A 17,357-nucleotide genomic window follows, 5' to 3' on the forward strand; every position below is an offset into this window, starting at 1 on the left:
CTTTACACGTTTTTCCTAAGAACAAAAATATCGTCAGAATCGCAATAGTTTTGCGCTTTTTTTTCTTCGATGATAGTTTGATGCTGTAGAGAGTGAGCTTATCGATCGATGTTAACAGAGAGGAAAGGACGAAGGACCAACCGGATAGAAACGGTGGAAATAATCGTTGTTGAATAATTCTAAGTTATTTGTTTAACGTAATAGCTGGCATGCAACGTAACCCGCGACTCTAGTACGGTACAATTGAGTACTAATAATAAAAAAACATGTCGTGCGTAGTGATAAAGAAGAATTGAATTCTTTATAAGTGGTGACGATACCTAAACGATTCGCGCGTATCACGCAGAGTAGCTACACTTGTGAGTATGTAGAGATATTGAAACAGCTGCGCTGTTCGCAATCGTGTCGAAATAACGGAGAAAAGAAAAACAAAAATTGTAAAGAGCGAAATGAAATTAGCCAAAGACAATAATAAATTTTAGACAGTCATAAAAATCTTTACAATCTATTTCCCTGTATATCCACACACTACTACATGTATTGAATTCTTTTTCGTCGTTTCTATTTTAGCTGTTACGCTTCGTGCAGATCTTTTACCTGATCTCGCGGATTAATCTGAGCCTCGTGATCATCCGTTACATCCACGTAATCATACTTACTATGGATATAAACTCGTTCACGTTACATTTCCATTCTTTCTTTCTTTCCTCGCTGAAAAGAGAGAGTTTGGCGAAAGAAAAAGAGGGTTTAGAGAATAGATCGTCGTCTCACACAACATTCATACCGTCTCGCAAAGGTTTCCTGTGAAACACTCACGCACCACGAAAACAAGTCTCGTTTATTTCGTGTCGATCGAATATGATGGAACTCGCGTGTGTGTTCGTTTTTGTCACTCTTTTGTTTTCTTCTCGTCAAAACGTTTCCTATTATTTCTTCATCATCTTCTTCTTCCTCCTTCTTTCTTCTTCTTCTTCTTCTTCTTCGTCGTCGTTTTCTTTACAAATCTCTTATTAGTCTCGCATAATATAATAAATAGTGTAATAAAATCGTTGAACATCGCAAATAGGGTTCGTCGACGACATCGTTCCACGTGAAAATCGTGCACTCGGTGTCGTCGTTGCCTTAATAAAAAAGTTCGCAAACATTTGTCTCGCACGGAGTAAAAAATACAAGGAATGAACTATCTGTCTGTAAATGCGATATCGATTGACTATCTTGTCGCCTTGTACTATGGTACTCTAAATGACATTAAAATACTTCAGTCAAAACAGCGCTCGAATGTGTCACAATTGAATAAACTTCCCATTCGATACTTATATTGACTCGTCGAGGTTTCGATTGGTTTTGCTTCTCTTTTTCTTTTTTTAATTTCTCAATGAATGAAGGAAAAGAGACTCGTGTTTCACACACGACAAATAGCAGTATCATCATCATCATCATCATCACACATGCTCGTATAAACTTGCACACAGAACCGGGGGAAGAGTAAGTGTCTTTCTTTTCTTTTTTTTTTACCAATTATACAATCCTATCTTTACAATTTATTTATGTATTGCCTTCTCGAGTAACGAGTAATTGATTGATATAGTATGGAAAAATAAAAACATACATGCACATCGAGTATCTGAATTATTTAGTATAAAGCAGGTGTCGTTTTGAATTAGCAGGAATAATCGTTGAAAATTATTGCCACTTTGTATACATTTAAACAACATTCCCGTATTTTACTGGGTCGAATTTTGCCCACGAAATCTCGAAGAGAGTATTTTCTTTTTTTCATATAAAGATCGATGCAAATGTGTTCAATTTTTGTTTTTGTTTAAGCGTACAATTCAAGTGAAACAATATAATACTTGCAACAGTTGTACAATATGCTTCATACTAATTAATTTTTCATAGCATGGAATAACACTTGATTACAGACGTATTGGCAGTCATAAGTTGTACTAATAAATCAGGAATTTTGCGAATATCATCTCGTATTACCGACAATTTTTGCTCCTTTACCTTATTTTCTTCGTTTCTTTTTCTCTTCATCGTGCTTTCGATTTTGCATGTCGAATAAATTTGATGTTCGTATACCCGTATAATTAAAAATACAGCCATATTACAACGTGACAATTATACATAAGACAGAAACCAAATTTCGTTAAAAAAAGAAATTCATAAGTGACGTGAAAAAAATCTGACAAAAATCGCAAAACACAACGTCGTCATCGTTAAGGTAAAGAAAAGAAGGTAGAACAAAAACGTGATCGATAAAACACAAATATATCAATCGAGTTAACGAGAATTCTCTTTTTTTCTTCTTCTTCTTTTCTTCTCAATCTACATGCACCCTGCGTTTAAAAAAGCACGCTTTTCTCGCCATCGTTATTTTTCATTCAAAATTTATATAGATCGCGTTATAGACATTCTCGAGTGATATTAAATACCACATGGAAATTCGATGGCCTTAAAAACTATCCTTTTTTATGTATAGCCATTACAAATTATACGATAGTTTAGATTCTTTATCCTCTATGACGCTTTATCAAAATTCGTCTATTAAATATATTTATATATATATACGTATCGCGGTGGTGTGCGCTATTTCCATCCACCTAATTTAAGGTCAGGTGGAAATATACCTTTAATTTCCTTCTGTCAACTCCTATTACCACCGTTACGTATACGTATTGCATTAACAAGTATCTTCACTTGCGCAGAAACTGGTACTCCAAAATACCCTCTTCATCTGGAAAAAAGAAACATTCGTCTTATGTTTCAATTGTCAAAGGGTAATTCTCTCTCACTCACACACTCACTCTCTCTCACTTAGCTGCACTAAAAGGACATACTATGGTGTGTCTGAGGGAATTACTCGACGATGATGTAATGAAAAATGATCGAGATAAAGGGGAGAGATTTACGATTGTATACGGGTGAAACGAAACTACGTGTTCGCCTTGGTAATATGATTTATGCAAGAGTAACTGCAAACTAATACATACGAGGCAGAAAGGTGGGTGTATTTTCTACAACTAGATCGTGTTCAAAAAAAAAAAATGCATTCACGTTTCTCTCTCTTTCTCTCTCTTTTTTCCTCTTTCGGTTCTTTGCAAAACACTTTCGGATGCTCGTACGATGCCTATATTTATACACTTCGAACAAGCAATTATATAGAGTGCAAGAATCTCAAGACAAGTTTCAAGAAGATGCACTTTCTCTCTCTCTCTCTCTCTCTCTCTCTCTCTCTCTCTCATCGTGTCAATGTTTTGGTTTAGCATCGATTCTGACGGAACCTAAGAGATAAGGGGAGAACTTTTTACCAAAAGTATAAAAACGCAACGTGTAGAAGAAAAGAAAGAACGTGTTAATGATAAAAGAAAGAAAGAAAGAAGAGTTAAGTAAACAATGGTAACTGCCGTGGTACATAATTGTTCTAAATTGATGATACATGTTAATTAGTAAAAAGAAACTAAACAATAATACAAATTACTCTCTAAATGTTTCTCGTTGGATTCGAATGACAGAAGACATACGGAAAGAAAGGATGAGCGGTCAGTCACTCTTGGTGACAAAATAAAATACACTCACAGATATTGTCTCTGCTATTGTTGTCCAAATCGCTAGTCTGTGTACGAGTTTCCTCGTGCTTACGCCGATCTGCATCAATCGCCAGCGCAGCACAAGGCACAAAAATGACTCGATTACGTCTTTGACATGGTGTAATCCACATGCACGCAACGTGTGTTGCAAAGGGAATTGAGTCGTTTTGTATGTTAGACAGAAAGCAGCAGGTCCTTTTAGAGCGGCACAATAAATAGAAAATAAAATAAACCAAATTCGTAGTATGTCTGTGAGTCGCAAAATTTATTTATTTCTTCTTCTTCTTCTTCTCTTTGTCATATTTTCAATCAGACACAAATTTTGCGTTTCTCAAACATACTGTACAACCTGTCTGCAACATAAAGTATGTATATATTTTACAGAATAATATATAATGGTTTTGTATCATAATGATATCGTTAAATCAGTTTCGTGTGTAAAACTACCTTCTTAATATATCGAATTACAGTAATCATTTGCAGCGAAATGAAATACGTCCATAGAAATGGGTAAAGTGATTTCAAAAAATGCCAGTGCGCAATTTTCCAATGAGACATTTGCTGTACAATCCTATACATTATTGTGCTTTATCAAACTGGTAAAAAATTTCTCTTGCCTATATAGAGTACAAAGTATTTCGTTATATTTATTCTCTACAGGGACAATATAAAATAGTGCTTATTCGTCGGATAATTATAAGATGCCGGAGAAAAAGGTGGCGGGGGTACAGGAAAGACGAAGGAAACATCAGTTCCTCTTTCTTTCTTTTTTTTTTTTGGAAAATTGCACGATCAAACAACGAAATTTTCAAACATGGTTGCATGTTATCGTTAAAAAAAAGAAATAAGAAAAGGCATCGATTTTAGTATCCATTAGAGTAATACGTAAACATTAAGGAAGCAATGGAAATAGTTCGTTTAAGTACTTGTATAAAAAGTAGTAGTCTATGTATAAAAGAAAAAAAAAAACGAACGAACGAACAAACTAAACGTTAAATTATCATTACTTCTTCTTTTTTTCTCGTTTTGTTGTTAACGTGAAATGCTCTAAGGAAACATTACACCATATTTGAAGTAAGTCTTATATAGTGTTACGACGCCAATGCATTTATGTGCATCGAATGCAAAGTATTTTCTAGCGGCATTTTATAAAAAGAACGTTATTTAGATACAATGTGATATGCTAAATAAAAATTTATATAATAATAACGCAACGGCAAGACGCAATTAAATGTGTGACGAATGTCTTTTGAAATGAAATAAGCTTGTGTTTTTGTTGTTTGTGTGTACATGTGTGTGTGCACATGTGGTGTGTACGTGTGAGATGCAGAAGATAATTCGTAAATTGTAGATAAGATGACATCAATGAACATAAACAATAAAGAAATGCATACACCTGGAAAGCTTGTATATATAAATTATATGTCGCAGTATTTTTTTTCTTTTTGTTCAGTAATTCTCTAACACTGATAAGATGGCACATTTAATATGAGCATAATTCGTTCTATTTACATATTGTCGAACCTGTGATGCAATACCACATAACATAATTGTAAACGTTTTTCTTATTTTTTTTTTTCGTTCATCACCAAATAACTTGAATTAGTAGGAATACAATAAAAAAATTGTCCTTTACGCATGGACAATATAATTTAAATGATTCACCAATAATTGCACAATATACAATAACATTTTTGTTGCATATTCTCTTTGTACATACATATATGTGTGTATATATATATATACTTTTTCCGTTTCTTTATTTTTAAATTGTAAAGCAGATTATTTCGTAAAAAATGTGTTTGCCAAGCAATAATTAGTGAATCGTTTAACATTTCGAAACAATATCCTCTCGATTTTAAAGAAATAGCTGCCCCATTGTCGTAGACAATCCTAGAACGCAAGCAATGGAAAAATATTAATAAAAATACTGTTCATTACGTAAATTTATCGACATAAACCGTGTTATTTACATAACCATGCTTGTGCTCTACTTCATGTGCGATCGTGCTTTACATCAACAAGTACACCGTAATATATTTATAGTAAAGCGTGCAGTATAGTGTATGTATAATAATGAATTATCGATATTAAATACTGAGTTTCTCGTACATAATAGTTGTACTAGTCTCGTTACTGCTATACGTAATGCTAAACTTCAACACAGCAGTTGCATTATCTCATGCATGAAATTGTCAATTTACTTATATTTCATTTCAGCAAAAGTGCAATAATACGAGTTTATCCATTAACTTATTTAATCGTACTACTTTATATAAAGAATTTATTTATATCTGATGTGGGTTCGATCGTGTACATAATTACCTCAGAATAAACGAACGCATAAACTTTCAAATTCGCACTGATTACGTTAAAAAAAAAAAAAAGAAAAAAAAGAAAAAAAAAGGAGAAGAACGATAAAGAAATTATAGGCAACAGCTCTACAAGAACTAGTAAAAATAAAATTCTAAAAACGATTCGAAATTTCAAAGATATCGTTATTGTTACGGCATAAAAAATACCTGTTTTACTCTTTGTTGAATTTAAATCTTACATTCTGATGCAACTTGTTTGAACCACATTAGTATGTACATTTACATGTTACATGCAAATATTTTTCACGAATATAAAGTACATTTAATAGAGACGAACTTTGAAGATATTATTACTGTCAAGTACATAGTGGAATGCAAAGTTGAGACGACATATATGAACAAATTGCTAAAATCTCGAATGCGAGTTATATAAACCTGAAAAGTAAGTCGAATAGGGCAGCGAATAAATACTTTGAAATATCGTACATGAATGATAGAAAACATGCACTATCCGAAAGATATCATTTTTATTTATCAGCGTTGTTCGAAGGAATACTACGAGAGTAGTATTTTAAAAAAAAGATAAAGATGATACCTAATATTCTTCTGAACTTACAGGTATCTTATTTAAACTGGTAAATAAAATGTTTCAAAGTATTCATTCGAAACGTTCGAATATATGTTGCTCTTTTCTCCAAATTTATGACTCATCTATTTACAACACCGACATCTACATAACATCAACAAAGAATTCACAAGGATTTCCCATCGCAATGCGAAATGACTGTCTACTACCAGATAAGTCTTGCTGGTTCTGTTGATTCCCCGAACCTGTTCCCGTCTGCACAGACTGTTCAGAACCACTGGAACGACTGCGACTACCGTTAGACCTCTTTCCATTCGAACCATTTCCATTGCCGGAATTCTTAGTCGGCATAGTTGGCACTGATGGAATATGTAATTCAGATTCAGATGCAGAAGAACAGGACTTCAAATCGTGTATAGGTTCTTTACAAATGTGTTCACTACCTGCGCTACTGCCGCCTGATAAAATATTATACTTTGAAATATATACTGAATGTCTATTACACTATCGATGATAACCATATACAGTCGGCTCATTAGTGAAGTTAAATGGCATTGGACTGTAACCAGTTGCAGAATGAGGTGCATATGTTCCTGAATAAGGCATGTCCCAGGCATTTGGTGGAGGTAATGGTCCAACTGTATCGCAATCTAGTTTCATGCTACTCATGGCTGAACATAAGTCACCAAATATATAATAACATTGTTCAGAAAATCTTATTTTATTCACTGTATGCCTAATGAAACCAGCTTGTAACATAAGAGATGCGTATTTCCTTGCATAACGGCGATCGATACATCCTTCTACGTGAGTAATAAGCCAATCTACAACATCTGCTCCAATAAATGCGTTTGGTATTACTATTTTAAGCCACATGCGATCACGAATTTCCAACCCTGAATCAGGCCGAGCCATCGCTCGTACTATTGTCGGCATATCGGTATTCACCGTAAGGTGTAGTTCTTCTATTGGTCCTAATCAAATGTGTTCCTTACATAATATGTTTTAAACTAAGTTTTATTTAAGTCTTCTTAATGAGACAAAAACTCACGTTCTGTATCTGGCAATGTACTTGCAAGACTGCTTGATGTGGATGTTAATGTTGTAGCACTTGGTGGGCGTGGAGGAAACCCTTCACCCCTTATAGCAGCTGTATGTGCTACCCAAGCACCAGGATCTATAGGCCGTACAGGTTCTGTACGTGGTATTGTGAAATACCCTTTTGGATTAGGATCCCAGCACTTTGCAACAACTAATTTGATTGGTCTACAAATTGTATTCATAATTATGATGAAACATGTTACAACCGTTTTATTTATTTACTAATATTTTAAACATACCCTGGCTTTTGAACTACCTCGCGTAGTACTTTAACTGCCTCATCATTAGACATATTTTCAAAGTTAATATCATTTACTTGAAGAATCATGTCACCAGGTTCTATTCGACCATCTAAAGCAACTGCTCCCCTACACATGTAAAAATTGACTACATGAAAGAACTGCTATTGTAAATATAGTGGAATTAGTTCACTAAATACTCTGTTCTAACAATATATTGTACAGAGCTCTTTGTACAATACAATTCAAAATTCACTACAATTTAACACATACCCTTTCATTATTGAACCAACATAGATTCCTCCATCACCACCTTTGTTACTTTGACCAACAATACTAATCCCAAGAAAGTTAACAGTATCCATGTTCAATGAAACTGTTATTATGTTCAAAGACATTGTACTGTCTGTGATACTACTAAAGGATGATGTTCTAGACATAGGTGGTAATCTATGTCGCCTTCTTCTCTGTAGTTTACGCCGATCTAATATTCAAATATGAAAAATTTATTTCCTGTTCTAAGTCCCACTTGATTTCTAAAATATATTTACCTAAGGTTGCCCTGTCAACTGTACTACTCATGTTGGTGTGTCTACCTGTGGTAGATGTTATACGGCTACTAGCATCATCATCTGACTCTAAACATGTTGTTGTCTCTAAATCTGAACTTAAAATAGAAGCAGTCTCATAACCATGGCCCGATCTGTGCTTTGAATGACCATTTATACGAAATCCTGAGTCAATAAATTAAAAAAAATGACATGTGAACAACAGACTTTCTACCTTTCTTATTTCTAGCAGACATTACTAAAAAAATTAGAGTCTAATTAGAGATGAATTCACACAATTAATAACATACCATTGTATTTATTGTATTTCTCATATTTATCTGTATGGTGTCTTGAACTTTTATGCAAATGATGTCCCTGCCGACTACTTGTAATACTTTCAGTTTCAGTTAAAGTGTCATCATGTGAAAGTGGAGGTGGGCCACGATTTGTGTGACCAGGTGTGACATGATCCACACGATCATGCTTTACCTCACTGTGTGCCACTGAATCTGTGCATTGTGATGCACCATCTGACACATTGCTGCCTTCAGCAGATACCAACTATTGGTAAATAAATTGATTTCTTTATTAAGAAATTGATACTCCACTTGACCTTAATTCTTGTTTTACAAGACATTTTTATGGGATAAAAAGTATATCAATGTATCAAATATATCTGTCCTATTGAAATAATTTGCAAGTGTTTCTCTACAGTTCTAGTGTGATAAATGAATTAGAATATACATGCTTTAACACTTATATCCTATCCAAGTTTTGTGGATATGCAAGTAATCACAAAACTTATATTAACACTTTTTTTAACTATTACCATTTTTTTAAATTGATATCATTAACTGAAGTGTATATTTCAATACACATTGCATAAAATAACTTATTTTTAACTTTTCAATATAACCATGCTTATGATAAGGTGAACTTATCCAACAATTAAAGTGGAAGTTCTATTAAGTTGTACTAAAAATTATTCAAGAGTCTTACCCAAGAAACAACCCGTCCATTAAAACAGGGAAGATGGGCATCATCATCTACAATTTCTTCCTTCACCACACTAATGAAAAAATAAAAATGTTTTTAATATGCCAATAATTTGATTTACTAAAAAGACCAACATTACAATAGCTAACTCAGTCAAAAATTGAGAAAAAAAAAAAAATAAACTTTAAATGCGCATATAGTAAATAAAGAAATTCAAGTAATATAATTAAGTATTGTTTGCAATAACGTATTCTACGTAAAAATACAACGTTACTACATCGGCATTAAATATTTGTTAAAAATGATTGCAAATAGGATGTGAAAAGCGAACGCAGAATAGGGGATAATTGTCAAAATGAAACTCTATCTCCAAAGCGGATACTGTTTAAATCGTAGGGCATTGACTCGAGTCGAAGATGAAAGATAATGTTTCAGCGACGAGTAACAATCGTTAATCCGTAGGTCGGAAAGAGTACGAGCGTAACATTCAAGGGACATGCGTATCGGTGTGACACTCACCCAAAATCATCGTCCATTGATTTGAAGAAATACTTATAATTTGGCCGATTCAAGACATTTTTGAAGTCGGCTAGAGTGACCCTTTCCGGTGAGATGGTGAGCTTCACCAGATAAGGGGTTTCCTCGTCGTCAATGTGATATATGATTTTAGTCTCTTCCATCGTTGGAACTCTATTGTTCTATGTGCATTTGCAATAAAACTGATTCACCCAAAGCCCACTAACATGAACAATTCTCTTAAACCAATATGGCGCGTCACAGTTCGAGCCAAAGCCCTCGCGCGTACGACGATCGTTCGTTCATGAAGTCTACGGGTTTACGTGAACTCTGCGATGCGTAACATTATTACGACTGCGTGCAGCGAGTTACAAGGAAACCGTTGACATTATTCACGAGACTCGCGCGGCGCGTATTCGTTGCCTCCGACGAGCTGAATTAAACGTCAACATTCTTGTCGAGATTACACACACTCGCGGCGGTCGGCCCGACACTCGACAGTACGCTCGAGGATTGGAAATGAACGAAGATAGAAAGACAATCTCGAGTCTCATTTTTACACCCTTTCAGCTATTCGCCAGCTTCATCGTCAGATGGCATTGCTGCACCATTGTCGAAGATGGCGAAGGGTTCCGAAATCTATTATGCTTGACGCTCCTATTTTTGAAAGTTAATACGCGTATATTTTATGGTTATGCATTTTGTTAAATTCGGTATAAATTTTCAATGTTCCTTTATTCACGGAAAATTCATGTGAAAGGTACGCAACTTCCGAATTATGTCTTTGTCGAATTGTAATTCGCATGCGTAGTGCCTCTTTGTAGAGTCTAAGAAAAAATACGATAGTCAAACGCCACTATACTTACTACATATTTCTAATCACTGACGTCTTATGTTACAACTTTTATTATCGTAAATATTTATCTATCTTATCGTTATAGATACGTATTTTCTCGCAAAATTTGAACACCTTCGTTCCAAATAAATACGTTCTATCGTGAAAAAATTTTAAGTAAATAGTTTAATCGATTCGATCGGCATCGAATGAAATTTCTCAAGTAGGTATTATCATAAACACCAATTGCCAATTACTCAGAAAGCAAACACCGTGAACAACGTAATATCAAGTCAAACAAAATTATAATATATTTTGCACAACTTTCTACACTAACCGAGCCAATTAGAACAAACAATTTCTACAAATAGTATTTCCATGTACTGTCTCTAGCTTATCTGTGCGTACTCAACACGCGTTTGCTCATAAATACGTGACGATACATCTCCTGTAAATTTGAACGTGTAACTAAGCAATTATACTGGCATTAATATTCAAGCACCATCTTATCGATCTTAACGCGGATTAATAACGCGAAAAGCACGATTATTCACTGTTACAGCACCTTTGTACCAATTTATTACGTTCACGCAAGCATGCGACCCTCAATCCCATTCAACTTCCGGTTCACAATTCGGAAGCGAGAAAGGCAATGTTTGCATTCGATAATCACACGCGCTGCCGTGATACAACGCGATCGTGTGTCTTCTCGAGTGCTGGGTAATTTACACGCACGTTCACACCGCGTCATTAACCGTAATTCTATTCATTATTTTTTTTCCGGACAACAACGAAAAAAAAAAAGACAGTGTGTTGCTCTGCGGCTTTCAATCCGGCAACGAGGAGCGCAGACTTAATTATACGGTCGCGCGAGCAGAAGAAAAGGGATTTTAAATGAAAGTAAATCATGCATCCGCGTAAGGGATCCACAGGCACTGCGTGTATATAACGTGCATTGGGTTGTTAAAGAAAATTCGTGGCCATTTTTATGCGAATAATTGCGCCTCGTATTTTCAAGTAATTATTTCTTTATTCTATAAGATATGTATCTCATTTTATTCTACAATCTTTCGCCATTTTTATGGCAATTTGAAAATTCCGTTTTACCAAACAAAATTTATTTTTTATTTCCAAATTTCTTTTTTTTTTAAAGATTAAAATTTCTAAATTTTGCAAACATTTTTTTTTGCAGATTCAGTGAAATCTTTTCTTTTTTTTTTGGCAAAAGAAAAGCATTGTTTTGCTTCGTCTTCGAAATACAGGTGAAAAAATAATCTTTCAGAATATACAAGCGAGGTTTACACGTTTTTTTATCGAGTTTCATTTATTCTAACAGAAGCTACTGGAAATCGGCACGAACATTCTGGAAATCCCAATACATAAATCTCGTAGTTGTATCCTTGAGTAAAAGAAATTATACCGGGAACCGGTTCTATCATCAATTCATCATTGCTAGTAAATAAGTAATGTTCAAAACGATACACGCGTAAGATCTGAATCTAACGTCCAATTATAACACGTGGAAATAATAAACCAGAAATAGAATAACGAATCGTTCGTTTATCTGGTTAACAGGAGTGTAGAAAATTATTTGAATTTCATCAAGCAGAAAAACAATATCTGTTCATTGCGATACTTCATCAATTAGAAATGAAGAAAAAGAAAACACCGGATGCTTTTTTATCGAACGTTGAGATCATTCGATTGAACGATGTTTTTTAATTATATTAAACAATATAAGAAGAAAGAGAGTATTCCTAATAATTGTCATTTATTATTCGTCAATTAATACTCTTAATAATTATCTCTGACTACGTCCTCTACGAAGGTATCCCATTTCTCTTGCCATAGCGCAAGAGCTTTTTCTTTCTCGGAGTTAGTCAAGCTGCTGTAGTGAAGAGAGTTAAGAGCCACTTGTTTCAGACTTCTGAGATCAGCGTGTTTCGACATGAGCGCCATAAAAGCTTCGTAGAAGTCGTAGCTAAGGGCTCTGGAACCCCAGAAACCAGGGTCGTCGTTGGAAATCACCACTGGGTATCCTTCAGAGAACAATCGTCTGGCAGCATGATTTCTCAAATCGTCCACGAGTTTTAGAACTTGATTAGAGATCGGGTTTATCTCGATGGCGATATCCAATCGCTTGGTGAGCTCTAAGAGGAAGGGATGAGAGTTCAGGGCGTATCTAAGTAAAAATATAAAATTGAAGTGTTAAAGTATTTTTTCTGTTTTTTTTTTTAGGATTGAAAAAAACATTAATTGTTGTGCTTTTATTTAGATTCTCTTTCAATCGTTTTGCTCTTGTAGTCTAGCTTTTTTTTCGTCGAGCTCGGTGCAATGATAAGATAAGAGATTAAGAATAGGCTGCGACGTCTAGTGTACCTATCGATTGCAACATTTCGATACGCAAAGGGTTTCTTCTGAGTTTCAGATGTATATAGATAGTAGCTTTTGTAATACAGACAAGATTTTAGGAGTAATTTGAAGTGATTTTTATAATTTATTTATTGTATATTTTGACTTCATTTTGTTCTTATTTTTCTTAGTTCATTATATTCAATTAGCTTTTCATAATTCAGTTAAGATTGTAGAAATAATTTTAAACAATTCCTATAATTTATTAATTTTATATTTTCATAGGAAATCCATATCCAGTCAAGTCATTATATTCAATTTTCTCTCTCTCTTTTTCTTGAACAGTATTTTCCATTGCTAATGCTAAATAAACAAGTAAATACTTGAAAAGGAGAACGCTCCTCAGCCTTGACAAAGTGGTTCACAAACATCTCCTTTCTATTTCTATCGGTTCATTACACGCAGTCGCAGGATAAAATTAAATTTAACATGTAACTTCTCTTACCCATGGCCAATGCGTTTAGTATTCAGTAAAATAGCATCGACAAGGTTCTCGTCGGTAGAAGCGCCCAACCAATTCGTCTCTCCCGCGTGGAAGAAGAAGTTGATGTTATCTTCCTCGCCGTTCCTCAGTATGTCTGCGAAATATTTCAGCGTGTATCCTTTGTCTTCTTGACCGACCAGATCAAATCCAGCCATGAATTTAGGATACTTTTTCTTCAGTAGTTTCATCGTTTTTATGTTATCTTCTGTTTGTTGATGGCTGCTCATTCGTGACGGTGCATAAATCAATTTGACTCCGATGAAATCCGGATGCTCTTTCTTGAATCTGTCGAAGGAATTTTCAAAGGAATTACGATGCAGCTATAGCGACGTACGTTGATTAATCATTTAGTCAGCCTTTTCTGATTCATTAGCTATTAACCCCCGAACAGCCGACCGAAAACAGTGACGCGACACGCCAACGTTGGGTCACTTCTGACCCATACTGGAATTTTTACTATATGTATTTCAGAACTAATCTTTAGGGATGTTATACATTTTGAGCTATATTTGATATCATTTCCTATGAATTTGTAGCATCTCGAACATATTTATGCTATTATTTAGCTTCTTCGATCTTTTTTTTTTCGCTGTTGTATTCAATACTGTCTGGCTAAAGACGTTCCAACTTTCCACGCAGTCATTTGTTTATGTTACAGCGATAAGATTGAGCCTAGCGAACGAGAGGACGTTGCCGCCTCTTCGCTATGCTTAAGACATGGGTTAATTAAAAGTGACCCGGCATTGGCTGGGCGAGGGTTAAAGAAGATGTTAATTCGCGCGATTCACGTAAGTCACGTGCGATCGAGGATAATTAGGAAAAGTATTATCTTCGTTGATCAGACGAAAATGTTCATTTATATGTGAAAGAAACGTGCGTGGGAATGTAGGTACAATTACTATTGAATCGAATTTTTACTTTGTGAGAACGAAGTCAATTGTGCATTCAGTCGTGTATGTTTCGTTTCAAGATATCTTTCAACGAATTATTCCACATTATTTTGAAACTCAAGATAAGTGATAAATTCGATTTTTTTAGATTTTTTACTTAGATTACTTTGATAATTACTATCATAATTGACCTTGACTAAGCAATTATAACATATCAAACTCTTACCGATTATTCTGCGAATTTCTCTTTTTGCTTAAATAGCTGAAGAGATTCTAACGTCTCACATATTTTGCATATTAAATAATTTCTCTAAATTACACAGTAATACACAACAGAAATGAAATGTAACTCTCTCGCTACTACAGAACAACTATAATCGTCCACCATATTTAATTCTACAAACGATTCAATCAAGTCTCCTTATTTAAAATTACAGCAACAAAATTATTTCATTTATCAATATGATCGTTTCTCAACAGACACACGATCGCAGCGAAAAGGTTAACAAGTGTCCCTAAAAACCAGCTGGAAAATGCGTAACAAGAAGAAGTACCTCTCAGTGAGCCTCTCGTAGATACCAACCAGATCCTCGGGCATGTAGTTAGTGCCATCAAAATCGTACAAAGTCGGCAGAGTGGATCGTAGTTCGAGATACATCACATTATCCTGATACAACTGTTCGAGAGCCTCGAGGAAATGGTCCTCGTAAACAGGTCTGAACGTCACTAAGGGACCGATGAACGCAAAAATGTCGCTGAACTTGGTCCAGGCCATGTCCACGTTCGGATAAGCAGCCATAGGATCGTTGACCTCCATCGACATCCTCTCCTGAATCATTTTCTCCACGATTTTACCTCGTATCGGGTCCTCCCGCACTTTCTTCAACAACTTCCAGTCGCACGTCTGATCGGGCTCTCTGAAGAAACGAAGCTTAACGACACAGTCGACGATGCAAACGTATAGATCATCGCGGAACGTGATGTTGTGATAGATGTAATCACTGCTGACGAGCGATGTGTCGTGAGTGTGCAGCACCGCGCCTTTCGGCATACGACGAAGCAATTCGAACACCTTCGACTTCTCGATGTCTTTCTTCGCCTCGATGAAGTTCCTGGACGGTGCGAACAGAAGAGGATTCTTGAAGCCTGGAAAAATTACGTAGGAACCGCGAGATCTTTGGAGATAAACACACTTTGGTAAACAAACGATTGCCACCTGTTGATCATTGATATCGTGAAAATAATACAATTTGACGAAAATTTCAGTTGGACTGTTAAAAAGCAAGAGTGTCCATCGTTCTTCGAGCAATCGTTATATCACGGTCAATTTCATTCAGCCGTTTTAATCTAACGATACACGCAAAGGTGACCAGAGCACGTGTTACGTATCAAACAGGTTTCCCACTTTTATGTCATTATGTATACTGGTACAGATCGAAATACCATTTAAATCCTCTCACCATAACGATACACGTATTATCGAAACGTTTTAAACAATCAAACTAACCAGCGTTCAATTCTTCGTCCTTAGCCTTCGTCAGGATCCCGTTAGCCACCCTTTCGATTTCGTTCAACGTTATATTGGCGCCTACCATCAATCGTTGCTCGTACTCCAGTATCTCGTTGCGAAGGGATGAGTAATTTGCACGTGGAAACGCGACATTTACGCCGGCTGAACAGAACAGTATTACCAATGAAAGAACGAAGACCCTCATGATCGATGATCTATGCCTGACGATTATCGTCCGATGTTGTCGCGCGCGTAGATATCAAGACCTGGTACTCTCAGCGATCCAATCACCTCGACTGTTTGCACCCTACTGACTGATCGTTTCTGCCAAGACCATTGTAATACCTTCTTATAGATGTGTCGAATATATAAGGCCGATGCTTGTTCAAGTATCAGCGTCGCAATCGCACCGCGGTTACAAATTCGGCTCGACTCTCTCCTCTCATGTGTAAAGGAACACGTTTTTGCCTTTTTTTTCTTTCTTCTTCCCTTCCTAATTGAACGCTTCAGGGAGTTTGCAAATCGCTTAGCCGCTTGTTTTGCAACACTGGAAGGGGTGAGATAATTGGACAATTAAATCCTGTTTTACTTGTTCGAAAGAAGATGCAAAGAATGTTTTGTAAGGATTAAATGATCAACCGTCGCGTGATTTATTTACAAAACGTACAGAAGTTTATTTTGTAAAAAAAAGGGTGTAGAGATTTTTTTTCCCAGTAAATATTACAAGATTGAACGTTATTCCGTTCAAACGACGTTGATGTTAAGAAAGGAAAAAAATTTACAATCAGTTTTTTGCCGCTCATCACGATCACATCACGAGAATATATCCTTGGATTAAATTATACGAGGTCGATGACTTGTGCTAAGTCATTGCTTGAAATACGTAATTAATTTTTTCTTTATCGTAATTGACGCGCGAAAATTATCCTTGCTGTGCAAATGTTGATTGAAATATTACTATTATATAGTACGCATTATGATGTAAGTTATGTTGTACTTTTATAGACGGTGGAATTGTTACATTACTATTCGATATCTTACAAACGATAAGTTGGAAAGAAGATAGTAAATAAAATGGTGAAAATAATGCAATTGAAATATGTACAAAGTCATTGGACGTACAGCCATCCGTGGAAAAGATTTATTTTCAGTGCAGACAACTTGTTTCGTTACAAACTACAATCAGTTGGTTGGAAGTAACAAGTGCTTAGCTCGCCGGGCAAAAATACAAAATGCTGAAAATAGCCTCGCCTAAATCATATAAATTCAATCACTTAAGATTCCCTCTCTTCTCGTTAATCGCCTAATCTAACAACGACAGTTACGTTCGCT

The 17,357-nt window shown here is 35.5% G+C and overlaps 2 protein-coding genes across 2 annotated transcripts; both read right to left on the bottom strand.

Annotated features, from left to right (window-relative positions):
* Positions 1-6,595: 6,595 nt before the first annotated feature.
* Positions 6,596-10,357, bottom strand: LOC108572200 (segment polarity protein dishevelled homolog DVL-3). Its single transcript, XM_017934400.1, is given in 8 exon segments — positions 6,596-7,465; positions 7,543-7,757; positions 7,832-7,960; positions 8,105-8,315; positions 8,383-8,565; positions 8,691-8,943; positions 9,382-9,451; positions 9,898-10,357. Coding segments are annotated over 8 exon segments (2,052 nt in total). The 5' UTR covers positions 10,059-10,357; the 3' UTR covers positions 6,596-6,635.
* Positions 10,358-12,523: 2,166 nt separating this feature from the next.
* LOC108572201 (adenosine deaminase CECR1-like) lies at positions 12,524-16,334 on the bottom strand. Its single transcript, XM_017934401.1, has 4 exons — positions 16,023-16,334; positions 15,070-15,661; positions 13,587-13,910; positions 12,524-12,911 (listed from the first exon to the last, which is right to left on the bottom strand). Exons 1-4 carry the CDS (start codon positions 16,228-16,230, stop codon positions 12,524-12,526), a joined length of 1,512 nt encoding a protein of 503 aa, XP_017789890.1. The 5' UTR covers positions 16,231-16,334.
* Between the last annotated feature and the right edge of the window lie 1,023 nt (positions 16,335-17,357).

The sequence above is a fragment of the Habropoda laboriosa genome, unplaced genomic scaffold (genome assembly GCF_001263275.1).
Source record: "Habropoda laboriosa isolate 0110345459 unplaced genomic scaffold, ASM126327v1 scaffold107, whole genome shotgun sequence".
NCBI lineage: Eukaryota > Metazoa > Arthropoda > Insecta > Hymenoptera > Apidae > Habropoda > Habropoda laboriosa.